At 42.0% G+C, this 21,004-nt stretch overlaps 1 protein-coding gene across 1 annotated transcript in view; it reads right to left on the reverse strand.

Moving 5' to 3' along the window:
• WDR49 (WD repeat domain 49) overlaps positions 1 to 20,217 on the reverse strand; it is a 68,939-nt gene extending 48,722 nt beyond the window's left edge. The window contains exons 1-4 of the mRNA XM_014517484.2: positions 20,104 to 20,217; positions 19,596 to 19,798; positions 3,578 to 4,021; positions 634 to 810 (exon numbers count right to left, since the gene is read on the reverse strand). Of these exons, the coding sequence (XP_014372970.1) occupies positions 634 to 810; positions 3,578 to 4,021; positions 19,596 to 19,736 (762 nt within the window). The 5' untranslated portion in view covers positions 19,737 to 19,798; positions 20,104 to 20,217. The remainder of the gene's footprint in view (positions 1 to 633; positions 811 to 3,577; positions 4,022 to 19,595; positions 19,799 to 20,103) is intronic.
• Positions 20,218 to 21,004: the final 787 nt, after the last annotated feature.

Here is a 21,004-nt window from a genome sequence, read left to right on the forward strand (position 1 = left end):
AAGAGGGAGCAGAAGTGGAGGGTAGAACAAGGAAGATGGCAGGGAGAGGGGCAGCTGCCAGACCCTCATGAATCTGAAGGAAGTAAATTTATAGGGTGGAAAATAACTAGTTAAGGTGAAATAAGGCTTATAGAGGCTCTGGGTAATAGGATGCATTTGGGAAAATTCATTCTGAAAATCAGGAAACCCTAATAGTGAGACTGTGGACTCATTTCAAAGAAGGGCAAAAGCCACATTGCTGAACAACACAAAACTATATATCTTGGAGAAAATAATTCTACACTGGCAAAAGGATGGGCTAAATGACCTGAGAAATCTTATCCATCTGTCTTCTCTAAAATTTTAGAGTATAGCTATTTATTTTCATTTGCCTTTGCATTTGTATAATCTATTCCACTGTGATTTTTTTTCTCTATACTGCCATTCAGTTTGACACATTAAAAATTAGACTGCTTTCTGATTTTATCAGACTTTCATTGTCAATTTCTACAACTCAGAAAGAAAAAGAAAAAGGTGAAAACTCAATAACTACCTCTAACTTGATAACACTATGATTTGATTCCACAGCTTGAGAGACCCATGTGTGGAGAAATAGAGAATCCTTTGTGCTAGCTCTTCAGTCATTATACTTACCTGTCCAGAGATATCACCAAATGTTAAAATGGCTTCATTTCCATCATGAGGATTGTACCAATAGTCCATACACAGTACAGTTCCCTGCAGGCCACATAGCCTGTACTGACAAGAGAATCCTTGCTTAGAATTCAGATCATAGAAGCAGATCTCTTTGCTTGTGAAGGCAACAGCTATCTAGAAGAAGGGAAGAATTAGAAAGTAACTAGATTAGCACTTTAAAAAATCCTGTATTATAAAAGACTATACATAAATTTTTGTGACCTGGGCAGAGTGGCTAAGGTCCCTAATTGCAGCTTTGGAGCCATGAGGTCAAACACTGCTCTGGGCTCCTACCAAGGGCTGTAAAATGGATTCCTCAAAGGTGACTGGATGTGATGCTAGCTACACCACTCCCTAGTGCAGGGGTAGGTAACATTTTTTGGCCGGAGTGCCGAAAAACCCCCACAACGTCTACCTTGGAAGGTGCCGGAGTGCCGACATGCTGGAGCCCAGAGCAGCTATTTGCAGCCTCCCGGCTGCAGCCGGCCCACGGAGCCCAGTCTGCTTGCGGCAGGGCTTGCAGCCTCCCAGCCACCTGCTGGGAGCAGCCTGGGCTCCATGGCTGGCAGCAGCTGCTTAGAGCCCGAGCTGGCAGTGGTCTGCCAAGCAAAATGTCCTTGCATGCCATTCTCGGCACATGTGCTGGGGGTTGCTGACCCCTGCCCTAGTGCATTGTTGGCAACAAAACCTGCTGTACCTTTACCATGGTAGCTGCTAGGCTTGAGAGAGGACTTGATTTTGTGAATTGGTCATCTTTATAGCCAGGCAAACATTATAAAATAAACAAGAATGACAGTGGAGGTGGAGCGGGGGGGGGGGGGCCACACCTTGTAGCTTTTCTTTTTATATTCTAGTAATCAAATCTGCTGGAAGGAATGTTCACGCCAAGAGCAAGTTTCATATTTATAATCTCAAGCATTAAGATGATGAAATCCTGACACTGGATGTTATTCTTTTCCTATCAGGTAGGAAAAACCTCCTGGAAAATGTTCAGAGTAGAAACTGCCTCTAAGTAAAATGATGTATTCTAGTTATACATGCCTCTGCACTCACTAAAAGCAGCATCAACAAGGACTGTACCCCACTACACAACCTGTTTCCAGTCAAAACAGCTTACATTTTTTTATGTCAAATAGTCACAGTGACCCGCAGGCAAGGGAACGTAGGAACAAGGTTTATTTGTCAAAATAACCCGGTGCATTGTTTCCTTTTAAATAACATTTAAATGGGAGACAAGCATGATGTGTTCTGACAATGTATTGACAGAAAAGAAGGCCACAGTCTTCAAGGAAATCATTTTAATTTACTGAATGTGATCTGTCCATCTCTACTTAAAATTAGTTAAAACTAGTTAATATGAGTTAAAATACTTTGTAGCAAAAAGTATATGTCCAAGTAGACAGAACTCTGCCCTCAAGGATCAGGCTCGAAAATTACATTTTCTTTCTATGGAAAACGTTGGGGGATGGGAGGATGTGAATTTTCCCGTAGAATGAAAAGTCCATAAAGATTTTGATATGGAACTACTGAAATCATTTTAAAATTAATTGAACACTTCTGCAATTCTACGGGTGGTAGTATTCTATTTCTAGTCAAGAAAGCATTGATATGGTTGTACAATGCACCGGAAGAAGGGATTCTTCATCTGGAATAATGCATCCAATTCTGGTCACCCATTTTAAAGAAAGGAGACTTCAAAATGGAACAAGTGCAAAGAAGAGCTACTAGGATGATGAGTAGAATGGTGAGTCTAGCTTGCAAAAGGAGTCTAAATGAACTTGGGTTAGCTAACTTATGAAAACAATGGCTAAGAGGGAATATAATTGCTCTTTATATGTGGAGGGGTTAAAACCCAAAGAGAGAGAAGAGCCATTTATCTAAAAGAGAACACTGGCACAAGAACAAGTAGATATAAACTGCCCATAAGTATATTTAGGCTGGAAATTACAAGATGTCTAACTTTTAAAGCAGTACGGTTCTGGAATAGCCTTCCCGATAAGGCCAGTCAGAGGGGGAGGAAAAATTAGGTTTAATATGGAGCTTGGTCAGGTTGTTAAAATGATTATGTTATGTGACCTGATTTACTGCAAAAGACTGAAAGGGACCTCCCATCGAGTATTGTCCCCTGTATTCTTGGGTAGCCTTTTCTCCAAAAGCATCCTCAAGAAAATCCATTCTGGTCCTTCTTGCACACTGCAGACATAAAGCATGCAGTGAAACAAGAACCTAAAACCTGTCCCAGAAAGAAAGAGAGACAAGAGTGTCACCAATGTAAAATCTGCAAAGTAAAATATGATCAAATGACCCTAGGAGTTGGACCATGCCTCACAACACAAAAGAAGGATAGAAAACCCAAAGGTCCTTGCCAATTTGAACTATGGCAGGGGAAAATTCCTTCCTACCCCAAATGTGCTGATCAACCACTTTCCCATTTCTTTCTGCAGTCATTGTCAGGTATTTCAGAGAAAGGCGGTGAAACTGAAAAAGAGGTATATAATGCATTTAAGGGGAGTGGAAAAAAAATCTTCCTGACCCCAACTTGTGACCAGCAAAACTCTGAAGCCCAGACATCTCTCACATGCAACCAACCTAAGCAGATCAGGAGGCTGTGAATCGAGGTGTTCCTTCCACTCCTAAGTTTCTGCTTCTGTTGAAAGATACTTGTTTCAGATGATGAATTGTTTTGTTCTGATGTTGAAATACTTTGTTTTGATAATGTCAAAACACTAGAAGATGTAACATATAATTTTATATGTTAATATCATGAATCAAAATAAAACTAATTGAAATGATAAAACAGAAAAGCTCAGTTAATCACTTGGCAGAAGGATTACACATATATGAGAGAAATTCAGTGGTATCAGTTCAGCATATTATTCAAGTAAAAGAGAAGTCTTCATACCTTGCTTACATTTGCCAGTAAAACCACTGTTGTCACCCACAGGTCTTTCAACTTGACATCTTCTGTAGTAATCTGCAGAGTTCTCTGGAGCTTTAAGTTCTCTCCCCAGACTCCCAGCAAACCATTCCTACTCGCAGTCAGGTAACAGCTGGAGCCTTTCAAATAAGTAATGTTTTGTATAGTATCTTTGTGGTCAGGTGAAAGAAGTCGGAGGTTCTTCCACTGTGGAATGACTGTTGAATTCATTCGCTCATCTTTCTCATAAAAGCTTAGCAGCATGAATGAGGTCATTTTGTCCCAGTCAATGAAACCACTTCGAGTCAAATCTACTTTATCAAACAGCTCACCAAATTCTTCCTTAGTACTGTGTCCGACTGCTGCAGCCATTTGCTCTGTGAACATTTCTCTAGTCATGACCGCTGTCCCATTCAATCCTGGAGACTTCTAAAAGGACACGTAGTGAGACAACAATATTGCATTTGTAGCTCCTGCTAATAGATGTACGTATGGTTTTCCCAAAGGGCAAACCTAATCTCACTGGTAGCGTCTACCAGTACATTCAGTCTGTAATAATGAATCTCATGGTTCCCAGGACCACCGCACGCTCTCCGCAAGAACAGAGGACAAAATAAAGTAGTGTGTGAATAAAGTTCTAGAGGAGTGAGGTGACATTACATTTTCCATGACCCAGTCACCTGAATATGATAACCAAAAAATGTGATAATTAGTAGCAGTTATAAAGTTGAGGTGTTTTCAGCTGTGAACACCCAAGATCATAAACCCAGTTTTGGACAGCCGATCAAAGAGTTGTCAAAAGCTGATTTTTGGTTGCTGGGCTAGAACTGATGTGTTAACTTTGGCTAGAAACATCTGTCTTATTACTTATCTCCTGAGCTGTTCATCCCAATCTTCATATTTTTACTGATTCCTTAAATTTTCTCTTACCAACAAATTAAGTGTGCTCAGATGATAAAAAAGACTGAAGCTATTAATTCAGTGCAGATTTGCTGTTGCAAATTAGTTACCAAAAAAAGCTAGCAAGTGCTGACACTTTAGTTTTTTATATTAAATAAAGAGATGAAAGACTGAAAAAAATTAAGTGTAATTCCATGATAACTCTGTGGCAAAATCAGGCTTAATTAATTTTCATATTTACCTCCCATTAGTATTTCATTTGATCTCTTTCATTATTCCATGTTCCACATTAATGAAACAATATCCTAAATTGCAAATTTGTAGTGTTTGAACTGTAACTATAATGTCATTCTTTTTTTATGAAAACAGGGATCTCTAGTTTTTAAAGTGCCTTTGGCCTTATTTTTTAAGAAATGAAGAACCCACAATTCAGAGTAAAGTCTAAAGGAGCAGAGGTATGAGAATAATTGATATTTTGGGGCAATGGCTAACTCTACATACATTTTCAGTGAAGTGAAATGACATGCACAAAATGAAACTTTGAATTTGCCTTCAATGAAATGTTTTATTCTACCCAAAATATCTTTTCTGTTGTTGAGTTTTTAATAATTTTTTTAAAATGAGCTCAAGCTACTTTTCTAAATGTTTTGTAACATTGTTTAGAAGCAATGTAACATTGTTTTGACACAAAGAGATGAAAGGTTTCATTTAAATATGTTGAATCAAGTGTTTGGATTTTTCAGATTTTTTTCCCACATTTTTGCCTCCAGACCGTCCCCAAATTCAGCACACATTCACAAATTTTCACTTGACCAAAAACTGTATTTTTCAGTTTACAGTATAATTATCAAACAAATTTCACTCAACCCTAATTGGGATTTGTTGATGACTCGCACCCAAAACTTGGTCTTATGAAGAGTGTCAAACTACTGATAGTGATAGTGATAGTGATGTCTGTGGGATAGACAGTCACTCACTCGAGCTGGGCTCTGGGGAATCTTAATGGGATACCTAACAACCTGCACAGTGCAAACTATGAGCTTGAGGACAATGGATTTCAGAGGCTTTCAGGTGAAACGCTCCATATTTCACTCTGAGTCCCTGGAGCGATCACATCTCCAGCATCATACATTTACATGCTAATGCAATACTAATACAAGAGCTAATTTAACATTTTCCCACCAGGCTGTTTTTAGCATCAATATTGCTATGTAAATGAGACAGTTATCTTCTGGGATATGTTTAGCATTTCAACCATTTGGTGTCAAGTAATTGCAAAGTTAAAACAGGATGGGAGGAAAAACATTGCCCTTCTTTTAGCCTGGGACACTCCAAATATAGCCACCCCTGCAGTGTACTTAAACATTTAATCGCTCAATTGAGAGAGAAACAATATTAACAGATATTTGGCCCCATGCATCATTTATTTAAGAAGTATTAGAAACCGGTTTTGAAAAAGAGTGTCTTACTTCAAATCTGGTTCATTTTAATGGGCTGACTCCTAGATCCTAGTTCTGCAGCAGAGGGACATGATTAATTGTAAGCATACGAGTAGTCATGTGAGGAAAGTTAGGCATACTTCAAGATGGTCCCAGAATTGGGGCCTTAATTAGGAAAGGTTGTTTGCAGCTAAAATGAGTCTCCTGTATTCCCTCTATTACTGCTACCTTCTTCCCTTTGCCTGTCTTCTGATTCTGTGCTTCTCTAGTTAACTCAGGTCTACTACAAAATATTTTTTTAATAAATACGAACAGAGGAATCACTGCCAGCTACTGTGAACAGCCTCTCAAGCAGAAGATTAGATATGTTGTTCCAACACAGACACATCAGTTTATCTTACTCCCCCACTCTTTTCACTTCCCAGTGAACATGGTATGCTAGAAGAGATTGTGGAGAGGCAGAGTGTGTGATTAGACTGCAGCTTGAGGGAAGGTTTGGGGGTTTTTTTTTCCTCCCACTTTTCACATCAGTGGTTTGTTTCACATTAAAGTTTTAAATATATAATATTTTGGGTTAGTTTTCTGTGTCAGGCTCCAAGCTAATGCAGTCTTTGCAGTGTGATTGGAGTCAAACTGTGTATTTCTTTTTCTTAGAAGGCAGGTTGGCTTATTAATAGACAGCATAGTCCGGTGGATAGGACGGGGACTGAAGAACGTGGCTTGGCCAATGACTCTGGGCAAGCCACTTTGCCTTTTGCCCTCTATCTTATTATTTATATTGGAAGGTTGCTACAACATATATTTGAACAGGAACTACCACACGAGGGCTATAATTGCAAATAGCACCTTTGGGTGCTACCATACTATGAATAAGAATAGTAAGTTTCTATATACTTTGCAATTAACAGTTGAGACACAGAGACCACAAATACATTATTTTTCATAACTAGTGAGAGCTCATATCTTATTCTTGAAGAATATGAATTTTTAGAGAAAAAGAGCGATGAGACTCAATTGCAGAGAATAACATTTTGGTCAAGAGGCCTTTATTAGTGAAAAGAACCTGAAGCTCAGAAGCAGGAGTCAAGCCTCATAGATGCTATAGGCACACAAATCTTGTGCAGGTAAGTTCCCAGATATGCTTCTAGCTTCTTTGTTGCGCATAAAAGCCTCAAGCACTGTAAAGAAACCCAAAAGGTCCCAGTGCCAGCTGCAAGAGAATTCCCACGGAGCAGGCGCTGTGGAAGACAGCTGTGAGGCTTCAGGCAAGGCTGGCAGCAGTTTGGACATGACAAGAGTGAAGCAGCGGGGTGAAGAACTGCAATATTTCAGACAGTTTTGTGACTCATAGATAGGGACTAGGGCCGTGCGAAACAGCACCGTTTCATTTTGACTTCCATTTCGATGGGACAGTGTTTTGTTTCAAGTTTCATTTAGTTTCAAAACCGCTGTTCTGTTTCGTCTCGTCAAAACTGTTTCGCTGTTTCGACGTTTTGCCCATAGGCTATCATTGGGAAGCATGAAATTGCCTATACCTTTGTCATTGTTTGGCAGATTTGGATGAACACAGCAGGGATGGTAGCCCCTTCTGAGGGCATGAAGCCTGCCAAGTTTTAAGGAGACAGGTGCAGGGGTTTCTGGGAAACTGCACCTCAAATTTTTAAAAACAAAATTCATGTCACTTGGAAGTGTGAAGGCACAGGGGGGTGAAAACTGCAGGGACAGTAGCTCTTATAGAGGCCACTAATCCTGCCAAGTTTCAAGGAGTTAGGTGCAGGGTTTTCTGGGAAACTGCACCTCAAACTTTTCAGAACAAAACTTGTGACGTGTGACTGTGTGTGTATTAAGGCGCAGCAGGGTGAAAACACCCGGCATGGTGGCCCCTGCTGAGGCCAGGAAGCCTGCCAGGTTTCCAGGAGATAGGTGCAGGGGTTTCTGGGAAACTACACCTCAGGCTGCTGACAAGCAAAACTCGTGACATAAGTGACACTGTGTTTGCCATCCCTCCCGCAGAGCACTGGGATTGGAAGAGACCTCAGGGAAGGATCACAGTCGCTGGCCAGCCTTGACTATGAGAGCAGTCCTTCCTCCCTCTTCCCCTCACTTCTGTTTCCCTGCAGGCAAGCCCAGTTCAGTTTTACACTCGAAACATGTTTTGACTGCCCTCGTTTCATTTTGAGGCTGTTTCAAAGCCCTTCATTTCATTTCAATTTCACTATTTTGAGCTTGAAATGAGTTGAAACAGCGTCAAAATGAAACAGCTGGCAAAATTTCACACAGCTTTAATAGGGACCTACTGAATTCGTGGAGGAAGTGAGGTACGCTGTAGCTCCTTTAATCTTGCAGGTTCCCCCCTCCTCCCCCCCGATTGGTGGAGGGGCCCTGCTTGCAGCTTGCTCTTGATCAATGGGGAGCTGAAAACCAAGGTTTTAAATATGGCACCATTTTTGCCTCCCACCACTGATTGGCTGAGGGGCCCCAGATGGCCCTCCTGTTTGCTGCTGATTGGCAGGGAGGGAAAAATGGTGCCATGTTTAAAACCACAGTTTTAGCTTCCCTGTTGATCAGGAGGGAGCAGCGGGGTCCTCTGCTAATCAGCAGTGAGGGGGAAGGGGAACAAGGGGCAACGTGCACACGAAGGAATATGCAAGATTAAAGGAGCTCACTCTGCTTCCACTGTAAATTCGGTAAGTCTCTACTCATAGGGCAGCTTGGGGAGGCTGCTGTAGATTAGACAGAACCCTAGGGACTGTTGCCCTATGGCCTATCCCTCAAGTGCAGCAGGTTCAGGGTTGAACAAACGTGGTTTGAAGTCCCTTAGTATCCTCCCTTGAGCTGCATGCTCTGTGCTGGAGCTATTAGAGGCACAGCACGGGATTTCCATGCTTCATGTGTACATTTCATGTAGGTTTGCACCTGTCTCCACCCTGTTTGCATCATTGATGACTTCTGACAACATAGCCCATATGGCTATGTTGACTCTCTCCTCAAAAGATTTGGCCATGGGTTTTTTCTAATTGTAACTCCTCATTTTCAAATGCATTTAATTCTCTGCACTTAAGAACTCGCAGTATAAAGAGATATATGGTTTGCCAGGGTCACAGCAGCAGAGTATACAAGTCACACTTCCAAGGAAAAAAGACCACCTGCTCTTCTTCTGTGCAAGCCCTGGAAATAAGGAGTTTAGGACGCCCTGAAGGGACCCCAACCTGCCAGTCTTGACCACACTGAAAGCATTATCACAAGTCCCGTAGCCTAGGGGCATTTCTGGAGAGTTCCCTCACTGCATTTCTGGGATTGGCCTAGGCACAGGAGTAAGTAGACAGGGCTTATTTTCTTGGCGCTTTGACTGGTCATTTTGCCATCATGGGGAGACATAACCATCAGGTCTTCTTTTTCTTGTGTCTCTGTACCATATTTGACTATTTTGTAACACTTGCTTGTGCTCATTTATTGTATTTTGCAAGACCTTTCATTGTGCATGTGCCTTCAAGCAGCAAACATTGCAGCAGGTATTGCACAGTCTAAGGCTCTGTGCCCCTGGTGGCAAGGACTCAGCTGCTAAAATGTCCATTTTTGCTGTCAGGTATTTTATTCAGCCACTCTTTCACTTTTTCCACATTTGTAGTCATGTCTCCTTGGGTGTGGCATCAAGAGGTTGGGTCCTGTGTGACTTCAGACACTTGTGTGCTGTGGGATGGTCATACAGCAGGTGTATTATCTTCAATTCGTCTCAATCATTCTATCTTGCTGGCCACTGCTCTTTTGATGTCAGGCGGAGCTGTGCCAGCCAACAGATACACACTGTTCAGCTTGGCAGACTTCAGACATCCTGTGATGCATTGGCAGTTATCATTCAGAATGGGGTCGAGGCGCTTGGTATGTACGGATCTCTCTCATACAGGGCCTGCATACTCAGAAGAGGAGAAGCTGAGAGCCAGAGCAGTGTTCAGACGGTTGAAGGGCTAGCTCCCAATTATATAAAGTGTTGTTACAGGTGCTCACCTTTGCTTTTGTCTTCATGATGTGCTCTTTGTATAAGAGGGTTCAATTAAGTGTGACTCCAAGGTAAACTGGGTTTGGAGAGTGGAAGATTGGGGTCCCAGACTATGTAATGCTGAGATGGCAGAGGCCACATGGTTTTTCAGATGGAATGTACATACTTGTGTTTTCACTGGGTTGGGACATAATTGGTTTTCAATGCAATATGAGGTTAAGCCAATTAGTGCCTCACTTACGGATTTTTTCAACATGGTCAAAATTAGCGTTTGGGGCTGTTATGCATAAGTCATCTGCAGAGATTAAATGTTCTGTTTCCAAATCAATTGGTTGTTCATTCATATGAATGTTATTTAACAGCAGTGCAAGTATACTCCTTGGGGGAGGCCATTAACCTGTTGCCTCCATCTGCTTCGCTTCCCATCCAGTTTGACAAAAAACATCTGTTTACGGACAAGGTTCATAACAGCTCTCTAAGATGTAGATCTTTTCTTATGTTTAGGGACTTGTGAAGGTGTCATCAGTGGTTAACTATTGTAGGCGGCTATTAGGTTAACGAACACAGCTCCAGTGATTTGAACTCTTTCAAAAACTTCTTCCATATGCTGAGTTAGATTGAGCAGCTGGCTCATTGTTGATTTTCCAGGGCAAAAGCTACCCTCTTTGTGGAATAGGTGTTTATCTACATATGGGGCAAGCTGATTCAGTATCCATTGTTCATACAATTTGTATGTGTGGCATAGCAGAGAGATAGGTCTGAAGCTCTTTGGGCCAGATGGATCTTTGCCTGGCTTTAGCAATGCCACTACCTAAGCATGTCAGCATATCTTTGCAATTTTTTGACTGCCTATGCATGAGTTATATAGACAGAGAAGCCATTCTCAAGTCTGGAGTCCAAATTGCTTGATTTGTTCAGTAAGTATGTTGTCTAGCATGGGCGACTGGTGCCACCTTAGTCAGGGGGGCACATGCCCCCCCTGTGACCAGTCCTGCCAACTGGGGGGAGGTCCCCCAATGGCTGTTTTCGCTCCGGGGGGGGGCGGTCCCCTAGCAGCCAATCTCACTGCCCAGGGGGACCCTGCAGCTGATCCCATGATGGCCAATCCCACAATAGCCGATCGCTGTGGCTGCTTCTGGGAATGACTGCAGCCACTTCTGGAAGCAGCTGCAGTGATCAGCCAGCATTTGCAGAGGGGCACACCGGCTCTCCTGCCTGTCCCCCCACCCATCACCTAAGCAGTGAATGTGGCTGGTCAGGGGGTGCACCGGCACTCTCAAGGGGTGCACGTGCACCCCAGTGCACCCCCTACGCATCGCCACTGTTGTCAAGTCTGGTTGCTTTCCCAGTCTTCAGTGTGTAAATACCAGCATTCAACTCTGTTGTTAAGAAGGGGCTTGTAAAACCCAGGCCCTTAAGATATGTGTACTTTCTAGGCTAAGGGTGGGGGTTTGTTTGGTTGGTTTTGGTTTTCAGGCTTTTTCCATTGAGAAGCATCTGGTGAGCAGTTTGATTAGTGGTGGGATGTGAAAGGAAGGGAATATCCATCTCAAGAACAGAGAACTGAGTCACGTTGTCCAAAGTCACACAGGTGTTCTGTAGCAAACTGAGAACAGATCTGCATAACTTGTGCACCCCAGGTTGGCACCTTAATCACAAAATAACTCTTCTTCTCTGCCAGGCTTTCCAGCAGCTAGGAATGTGGCTAAGGAATTGCTAGACATGGTGACTGATTCACTCTTTGGTAGAGATGTCTTTTTTTTATACTGTGGAGAAGGACCACGAGCATAGATTTTACAGCACAGGTGCCGAGAACTGCAGGGCAGATCATACATATGCATTTAATACAAAAATATATAACTAACTCATGTTCATAAAGAACTGTATTAAATGCATATGTATGTCCTGCACTGCAGTTTTCCTATCCGTCCCAGCAATTACATTTTAATGCTACTATCAGTTATAAATTCTAACAGCCTGCCAGGTCAAAAAATGCTAGTTGGCAATCTACAAGAGTCATTTCCAATTGTGTCACACATGATGGTATTTGATTTGACTTCACATGACAATTTTAAAAAAGGAACAAAATCCTGTGGTACTACACTGATTTGCTGCCACTGTCAAGAATGGATTTCCGAGTTGCTTACAGAATAGGGAGTAGGGAATGGGAACAGGGAATGGGAAACACTTGCATTAAGTGATCATCAGCAGCGACTTTAATATTTTTATATCAAAGTGTTTGGGTTCTAACTTTATTTAAAGAAGCAACAATAATGTTTGTCTTCATCTGAACATTACATATTTGCACGAGGGTGGGATTTTTAATAAGTCAGTATTCTCATTCTCACTTCAATAGGATCAGAGTCAGGCTGAATAACTGGGGAGTTAGTTGGGATTCTCATTGGAAAATGGGCTTTTCCAATAGTGTTCTCATTGGAAAATGGGCATTTCCCCTATAAAAGAAAAAAAGTTTACAAAACCAAAACCTCACAAGCTTTCTCAGAACAGAGCCATATTTTTTTTAATCCAAACTGTTACTGCCATGCTTACTGATAGATTTAATTTACTAAAGCTGTGTAGACAACCATATCCAACAAGTTTTCAGTAGAAAACTGGATGAAAAATAATTTATGAAAAATGAGATGTGAAGTTTCTCTAAACTCTGCAAAATGTCTACAACTCTGTAATTTTTATCTCCCCTCCCCCCACTCCCGAAAGAACGGACTCTTTCTTTTTCCATTCTATTTGTTGAGTAAGAGTATTCAGATGGGACACAAAGAGTACACATCTACACAGCAAAGGAAGGAGTGACTATAGTAGGTATGCCACAAGGTCCTTACCAATGCTCTCAGCACTGGTAATAACAAAAGTGATGCAGTTATGCACTGAAGGTACAAAATTCAGCAGAGGCTGAGTGTGTCCACTGGGAATCCTGGGGATGTACAGCAAAGCTTTTTTATCCGGCATCCATGGGGAATCGAGGGTGGACTCCAGCTGGGGTCTGCCTGGCCAGTCACTTAAACAGGAAGGGGTCTGGGGCAGAAGTTCCATAAACTGGTTTGACCTCAATCAGTTAAGTCTGATACTACATTCAACTGGGTTTACCTCAAATTGGCATGGCCAGCCTGGCAGTAGCCTCAAGTAAACTGGCCAGGGGGGTTAATTCCCCCCTCCCTGTCCCACTGGTGCAAACCTGAGCTGGGGTCTGCCTTGCACTCCTCCTTGCTGCTGCAGTGGCAGGGGTGTGGATGTGACCAGACACCAGCTGGCATGGCCCCCTGAGACAAAGGGTGCAGGGAAGGGGGTTATTCCTCATTCCACCCCCTCTGCCCCAAGGGAGTGCAGTCAGGGTCTGCTAGCCCTGACCACCACCTCCACTGATCACTCCCTGTGTGTGGCGAGTGGTGAAATAAGCCCCTTCTCTGCCCCCTTCACCAGATGCCAGAGGGAGAGGGGAAATAAACCCCCTCCCTGGCCCCTGCACCTAAGGGGGCCATGCTGGCTGGCCTCTGGCCACACCCTAACCCCTGCCACTGGAGCGGCAAGGGGGGAAGGATCCTGATGGGGCAGCAGCCCCTGTGGTGGTGTCCTAGGAGCACAAGTCATTTCCTGGCGCCGGGGGGGCCTGCACTGCGGATGGGAACGTGGCAGGCACAGCTGCTGCACTCTGTGCAGGGCAAGCAGTGGTGGTGTGCTGGGGAGGCTTGGAGGGCTATGGCCACCCCTCTGAGCCCTAGTGCTGCTGCTCACCCTGCGCAATCCCAGGGACACCACTACAGGGACTGCTGCCCCGTCAGAGTCCCTCCCCGCTCGCCACTCCAGCAGCAGGGGTGGGAGTGCGGCTAGAGGCCAGCCAGAATGGCCCCCCTTAGGCAAGGGTAGCAGAGTGGGTGTTTATTTCCCCCTCCCTCCAGCATCTAGCAAAGGGGGCAGGGAGCAATCAGTGGAGGTGGCATTTGGGGACAGACCCCAGCTGCGGTCCCCCAGGGACAGAGGGAGGAATAAACCCTCTCCCTGCTCCCTTTGCCTCAGGAGGCCATGCCAGCCGGTGTCTGGCCATGCCCCCACCCCTGCAGCAGTGAGCAAGGAGTGCCAGGCAAACCCTACTCAGATCCATGCGGGTGGGGCAGGGAAGGGGGAATTAAACCGTCTCCCTGGCCAGTTCACTTGTGGCTACTGCCGAGGCTGGCCATGCACTCTCCCCCACCCACCAGAATAGCTTCTCCGCAGCTGAGGGTGCACTCTAGCACCCCCTGGCGCTAGCCTGAGCTACTGCAGGCATATGCCTGCATTTCCCGAGTCAAAAGTGAATGTCTATTCACTTTCATATTGGTTCAGTCTACGCAGGTTAGACTAACCTGCAAAGATTGAATCAATTCAGGCTCTGGCTTTTTGATTGTCTGTCCCTAGCCATAAGGACCAGTAGTCTACAGGGCTGGATTAAGTATGGGACTCTGACTCTGGAAACCAGGACTCTAACACTGACCTGGGCAATCAGACTCCTTGGGTTTTTACTGAGAAAGAGAGAGCACTGTCTCAGAAATAGTCACACTTTCTTACAAGGTAACTTTAAAATCTATTTTTGGTTATTTATGGGATTTCAAACAACATTGCAATTTTCTCATTTCCAGGGGCTGTTAATGGTAAAGCTAATTCTTTTGACCTATGTTGCATAGTCAAATGGGACATCTTTGTTGGATCATCATTAAAATGGCAGCCCTGATCAAACAGAGGCATTAAAAGGCAAATCATTTAGAAATAAATTATGCACAGGATTTCTGAACTCCAATTTAATAGCTTGAGGATAAAATACATGCAAAATCAAAGTCCTCCTCTTCTATGTCTTTTGTTATCTAATTCAACAAAAGATATCTGGTTTCCCCGACTGAAATATTAGGGGACTTGGATAGCCCATTGCTGTGTGGCAAAAAGGTCACTTCAGCAAAGCAACAATATTGTACAATCAATATAAAAATAATTTAAGTTCCAACTGCATTACACTGTAATGCTAGGGCATACCAAAGGCAATCAAAAGGGCATTTAGCAATTAGAGGTTTAATCAATTTCCCAACCACATTCCTTGCAGGCCAAATGAGAAATAGGTATCATTAGAGTCCACTGTTTACTGATTCAGATTTATATTACACCCAAAAAAGGCACTGAAAAGATACTGTTAAGTTTACCAAGTCAAGCGTTCAAAAGCTAAGAAATGCTGGTGTTAAGGTAAGCTGTGCAAACTTAATTTGTCCCCTTTGTGCATATATATTATGACAATGCTATCATATACCGTTTGTCCAAGCGGTATGTTTAGACAAATGGTAATAACCCCTTGCTTTCTTCAAGGCCTGAGGGGTTTTCTGAGAGAGAATTTTTATGGCATGGGAAAACAGTGCATTTTTTCTTAATCCCATTCTTAGGAATGACTGCACTGTTGTTTTTGTCAAAGCTTTTCAAATAAGCTAGCTTGGCACATTTCATTCTGCACAGTCGGGCAATGTCTGACTAATTAAAAGCAACTAAAAACAAAGTCCTGTAATGGAAAGTTCTGGGAATCCTTGCCTACTATCTCCATGCCAGTGCATGCACATATGAATCAGAAACCTAGGGTCTGACCCTGTTTCCACTCAGGTCAAAATTTCCATTTTCTTTTGTAGAAACTTGCTTGTATGTTGGCTAATTAATATACAATACTGAGCTATGTAAAATTGGAAACATGCAATAAAACAACGTTGTAGATAGTCTCCTATTTTGGATGACCCAAATGAAAAAAGCAAATCTAAAACTTAGTCTTAGTATTCTTTTTCGTCCTTTTCTCCTTATGGATTATTTTGGTGGATAAGTACAGCCAGATATAATAATATTTGAGTTAATTTGTTTGTAAGCATAATTTATAAAAGTACAAATTGTAGTTGGATTGAAATTTGCTTCTATGTTTCACAAAACTAATCCCAGAAAACTCCAAAGCATCTTTGTAGAATGTCCTGAAATTACAGCTTTAGATTTTAAAAGTCAAAACACAAAACTGAGATCCTTTGAAAACTGAATTCCAGAAAACTGATCCAGATTGACAGATATGATGAACAGAAATGCCAGTAGGTGGCCAACAGACCATAGCCATAGTAAAGTCTATGCGCTTTAAGCATTTTAAGTGAGGCACTATTTCACTTGTTCCTAAGTACAGGCTCAAAGGACAGTGACTGGTAGTCTGGAGAGGACTAGAAATTGAAGCTCATAGGCTGAACACACACAAAAGGAAGTCCAATGACTGCTGCTATGAAAATAAATTGTAGTTTGCAGGTGTACCTTGCATAAAATGAAGTCCATCCATTTTAAACAGCCTCAATGGCCACAGGACCAGAACAATGTGGAAACAAATATGAAGCCGGCACTAAAAATTATGCCCCTGGGCTAAGGCTATTGCCTAGCACAGCATGGCAGCAATCAAAAGGGTTTCCAAATGTGGTTCTGTCCATCTGCTCTGAGCACAGACCCAAAGGCCCCAGGTGCTGTTTGCTGTAAAAGCAAGAGCTGCACTCAGAGACCACTTTATAGCCTGTGGAGTTAAAATGACCGTTTTGTGTTGCAAACACTAAGTAAACGCTCTCCGGACAGTTCATATATTACTGCCAGATTCCTGTCTGTCTCTGCCTTGCTGTGTATGTGCAATCTATATTCTATATCAGAGAAAATGATGGATGGATACCACATATTTAAATTGGTCTCTTTTTGCATGTGCATCAGTAACTGAGCAAATGAAGACACCAAACAATTAGGCAAGCACTGAAAGGGTACAGTGAGACCATCAAGCATGTCTTGCTGAGCTCAGGGGTTTTGCAGTTGAAGCACAACTGTAAGGTCAATCATCATACTTGACCCCTCAATAAAGAAGAGCTGACCAAAATGGTGCCTTGGATCTTTGATTCTTTTCCAGCATGTCAGGCTTGTGGTTTAATTCAGGTCTAACAAAGGATATGATTACAATAGTTGCTTCAACTGAACTTTTCCTGGGTGCCACCCCCTGCAAGGGCAAGCTCATTCCAAATAGTGCTTATCGTGACTTGGTGTGTTCATGAGAACTATCTGCAGACAAAGACAAGTCAACAAGTTGATCTTCACTTTATCTTCAGCTGATTTTATTGCTCATCATTCATAAGACAAAGCTCTTCCATTGTGCAAAAAGTGGAATCTTGTCTCTACAATCTAATACAATGGACAAAATGTATTTATCTTCAAAAAAGGCCAGTTTGGATCACCTGTGGAGTTCTTAGTCGGATGCTCTCCCAAAAATAAACTCCAGTGGTGCTGGAATTACTTGCTTGAAAACCTTCATTATTCACAGCATTATATAAAATGGAAGTAAGGATCATCTCAGATTTTTCTTACTCCCTTCACCTTTTAATTTACATAAACTGTATCTACACAGTCAACATATTGCTTGTAGTGGCAGGACCCTCAAGTAACTGCACTGCCTAAGGAGGCTGCTTCCTAAGCCAGAAGCAATGTGACTGTATCAGCATGGACAGACTAAGCAGCTGTCATTTAGGTGGGCTACTTAGCACTGCTAAGTACCTCACAGAGTGCACCTGGCTTAGGAAGCAGCAGCCCAGTGCAGTGTAGTATGCCCATGGGCACCGTGGCTGGGAATGGTACGTTTCCTATACAGATACAGCCACTGAGGTTTCTTTTGCAAGTAATGCAGCTCAGGAATTTTTCAAGAAAAGAGATTTTTTTTTTTAGCAGAGAAGGCTGATTCACGGATACCAAAACTTTGGGGGAAATGTATCCCTTTCAGTTAATTTGTCCTCAGGAGGGATTTCCAAGTGCAGACTGGTATTTTTGATGAGCAGCAGCTACACCAGTGGATCAGAGCAGGAACTTAAACTTAGATCTGCCATTTCCCAGGTAAACAACCTTACTACTAAGCTATTTATGATTCTGGTGTAATTATTTTTCCCCCTATCTCATCATGAAAGAGTTGAGTTTTGTTCCACCTCAACAAGGAAACAGATTCTGAAACCACAAAGTATTTTGCAGAATGGAATTTGTGTTTTAGCCAGCCCTCTCTTCAAACCAGCTTAAGTTGTTTGGCATCTCTTACAGAGATGCTTCTCTCACTTAAACCCCTTTCACATAGGTGTGTCTCCATCTTTGACCAGTATTTCAGGTTAACAACACTGTGAGTGAGAAAAGAACCACACAGCATTACAATGAGAATTGATATTGTCTCTTTGTTGTTGAATTTCCTCTTCCCTAGGGCACTAATGGCACCAAGATGAGGCATTTGCGCAGAGTACAAGAAATACACAATTCCACAACACTCCTGGCAGCTCTCAGCAAATTCTCCCGGAATAAATATGATAATTTGGCCAATTCACTGGGTTGAATTCAGTCAGATTTTAACAATCTCTGAATTATGAGGATTTAATCTCCAAACGGCAGAAGTCACATGGACATTTCCTTCCACTGTGTCATCTCTTTCCCCTCAATGTAGGAATTAACCTGGGAGCTCTGCATGGAAGGGACTATTTCGGTTTTGCAGCCCAGTCTCAGTATCACTCTTCCTTTGTTATTGCCATGGGCCTCTTGGCAACATGTCAAAAATGCCATACCAGGGATGACCAGCTATTTTTCTATGTTTTCACTGGAGTTTGTGAGCTCTCTTGCTTGCAGCTGCATATGACACCAGGCAGTGCAAGACAACATCAACATTTTAAAAAAAATCATAATTCCTCTATTAGCGGGGGAGAAGAATCTGCCCTGGACAGACACCTTGTACACCAGTACACAGCAGTTTCAAGACAGCTGAGCTACACCAAAGTGGCACTATTTTTAGTGGAAATGTTCCCCTAATGCACTCCAACAACAGATCTTAGGATTCCAAAGGAACTGTAAAATAAGCAAGTTAAATTCTGATTTCATTTACATGACATAAATCCAGAATAACTATAAAAATAGTTCATTGTAGTCAAAAGGCATGATCTCCATTTTACTATGTAACTTAGATGAGTATCTGACCCAAGAAAAATCATGAATCAATTCAGAATCAAATAATAATCTTCCATCTGCTGGCACCTACATATCAACATGAGCAGAACCAAGACAGCTGGTTTCTAATCCAACAATGTGTATCTAAGACACAGAATTTGCCTTAAATTGCCAGTGATTCAAGGTGGTTTGTGTTCCCACTTCTAGCCCATCTCTAATTGAGATCAGCAGTTGTCTGAGTTTGTGGCTACACAGATAAGCACCATGTTCTCTTGAATAATAATGCTAGCTTAATGGCCCATTGTTTGCCTAGAGCAGGGGTTGTCATGTTGAATATGTATGGGAATGTTATTTAAAGATACCCCTGGCAAGGTCTGATAAACCTTTCTTGGTTGCCTTATTTTAGGCATTGAGATTATTAGGTACTTCTTTCTTCTCCTTCCCAGATAGCAATATATTATTCCATATTGCTTTTTCACCTGCCTGAAATTTCTAACCTCAGATACAAATTCAGCTAAAAGAATTCTCCCCTCCTGGATTTTCTTCTCCGGGCACAGAAATGCACACACACTTTTGTTAGTACCATGCAGTGATGCAAGCATCAGTGAAAATACCTCCATGCTTCTTTTATAAAAAATGCAAAACCCTTTCAGTTAACATTTTAATTAGAAGAGATGCTTACCATAAAAGTGTCCTGTATTTTCATAAAATCATAAATACTTAGTCTGTTTTCAAGTTGCTCAGTTTTCATTATGGTTTTCCCTGAAGTCCGGCACCCAGCACAGGACTGGGAATCTTTAAATGAAAGATGATTACAGCTCATGCTTGATTCACTTTGGTTACTATCTTCAGGCACTTAAGTTTATACTCTATTCAACACTTGTCCTTGAAGAAGAATAAACAAAAAAAAGGTTCATTGTATAGAGGTCTGGTAGCCTCAACTATGCAACCAAGTAGTTTAAAAAAATGAAAACAAAACATCTGTTTAAATAAGCCAATTAAAATGCTTTAAAATCTTGACTTCTAATTTTTTTTCAGTAAATAGCAGTGTTAGAAAAGTACTCCCAGACACCATAAGGTACAATAACTCCTTTGATTGTAAGTAACTAATACAGAAAGTAAATTTACATTTATATTTGGCATCTGAATATGCATTAGAAAGTCAGTTATTGAAAATACATTTTGCTTACCTTCTCACTAATAACGTGCTATTTAATGTAGTGATTAGAACTCCATTATCTTTCCCACACACATTTGCTAAGTTGTAACACTTTTTCCTCTAGAGGAAAGAGTTTAAACCTAAGGCCATATTTACAGGAACACTGAAGTCCTTTGTTTCCTTTTTCTTGGTGCTTACAAACGTTTCCTGGTAACCCACACAAACCTAGATCAGCCTCCTGCCCTCCCTCCTCCCATTATTGGTCATAATGGAAGCATTTGCACAAGAGATCTTTGCACAAGTGATCTTTAAAACCAAGGCAAGGAATACAGCTAGGAAGAGATGATTCTACAATCAGGTATATAGCATGGCCTGATACTTTGCAGATTATTTTTACAGAACAAAACTTATTTTAAATGAGCCATTTTATATGAGGTATACTTCAAATCTGGTGCCTGATCTTTTCAGCACCTGCTGCCTGGTAAAGTCCTACGAATTTCAATGTAATTTAACCAGGTAGCAAAAAGGTGAGAGAGGGATTAGGCTTCTTCTCCTCTGCTTGGGTTCAGATTAGTATAGTGTTTATGAATGTACAGAGATCCTTATCCGGATTGAACCCCAGTGTGCTACATGTCAAACAAATACAAACAACTCCTTGTCCCTAATAGGGCTTTAATCTCATTAAATGGTAATGAACATTATTTGCATGTTTAAGTTTTTCAGGATTGGTGGTAGAGAAGATGAAAATGGTAGTTGCCTCACTGATGGATTCAGGGTGGTGTTCCTGTGCACAGCTGATGGTGTGGAGAAAAGCAAAGATACAGTGGATGGAAGAATGGAAACAGTATTCCTTTGAAACAGCAGTGGTATACTTCATTAAAAAACCTCTTTTCTAGGTCACACACCATACAAGTACACAAAACTGAAAGAAA

Source organism: Alligator sinensis, unplaced genomic scaffold, assembly GCF_000455745.1.
Source record: "Alligator sinensis unplaced genomic scaffold, ASM45574v1 scaffold787_1, whole genome shotgun sequence".
Lineage (NCBI taxonomy): Eukaryota > Metazoa > Chordata > Crocodylia > Alligatoridae > Alligator > Alligator sinensis.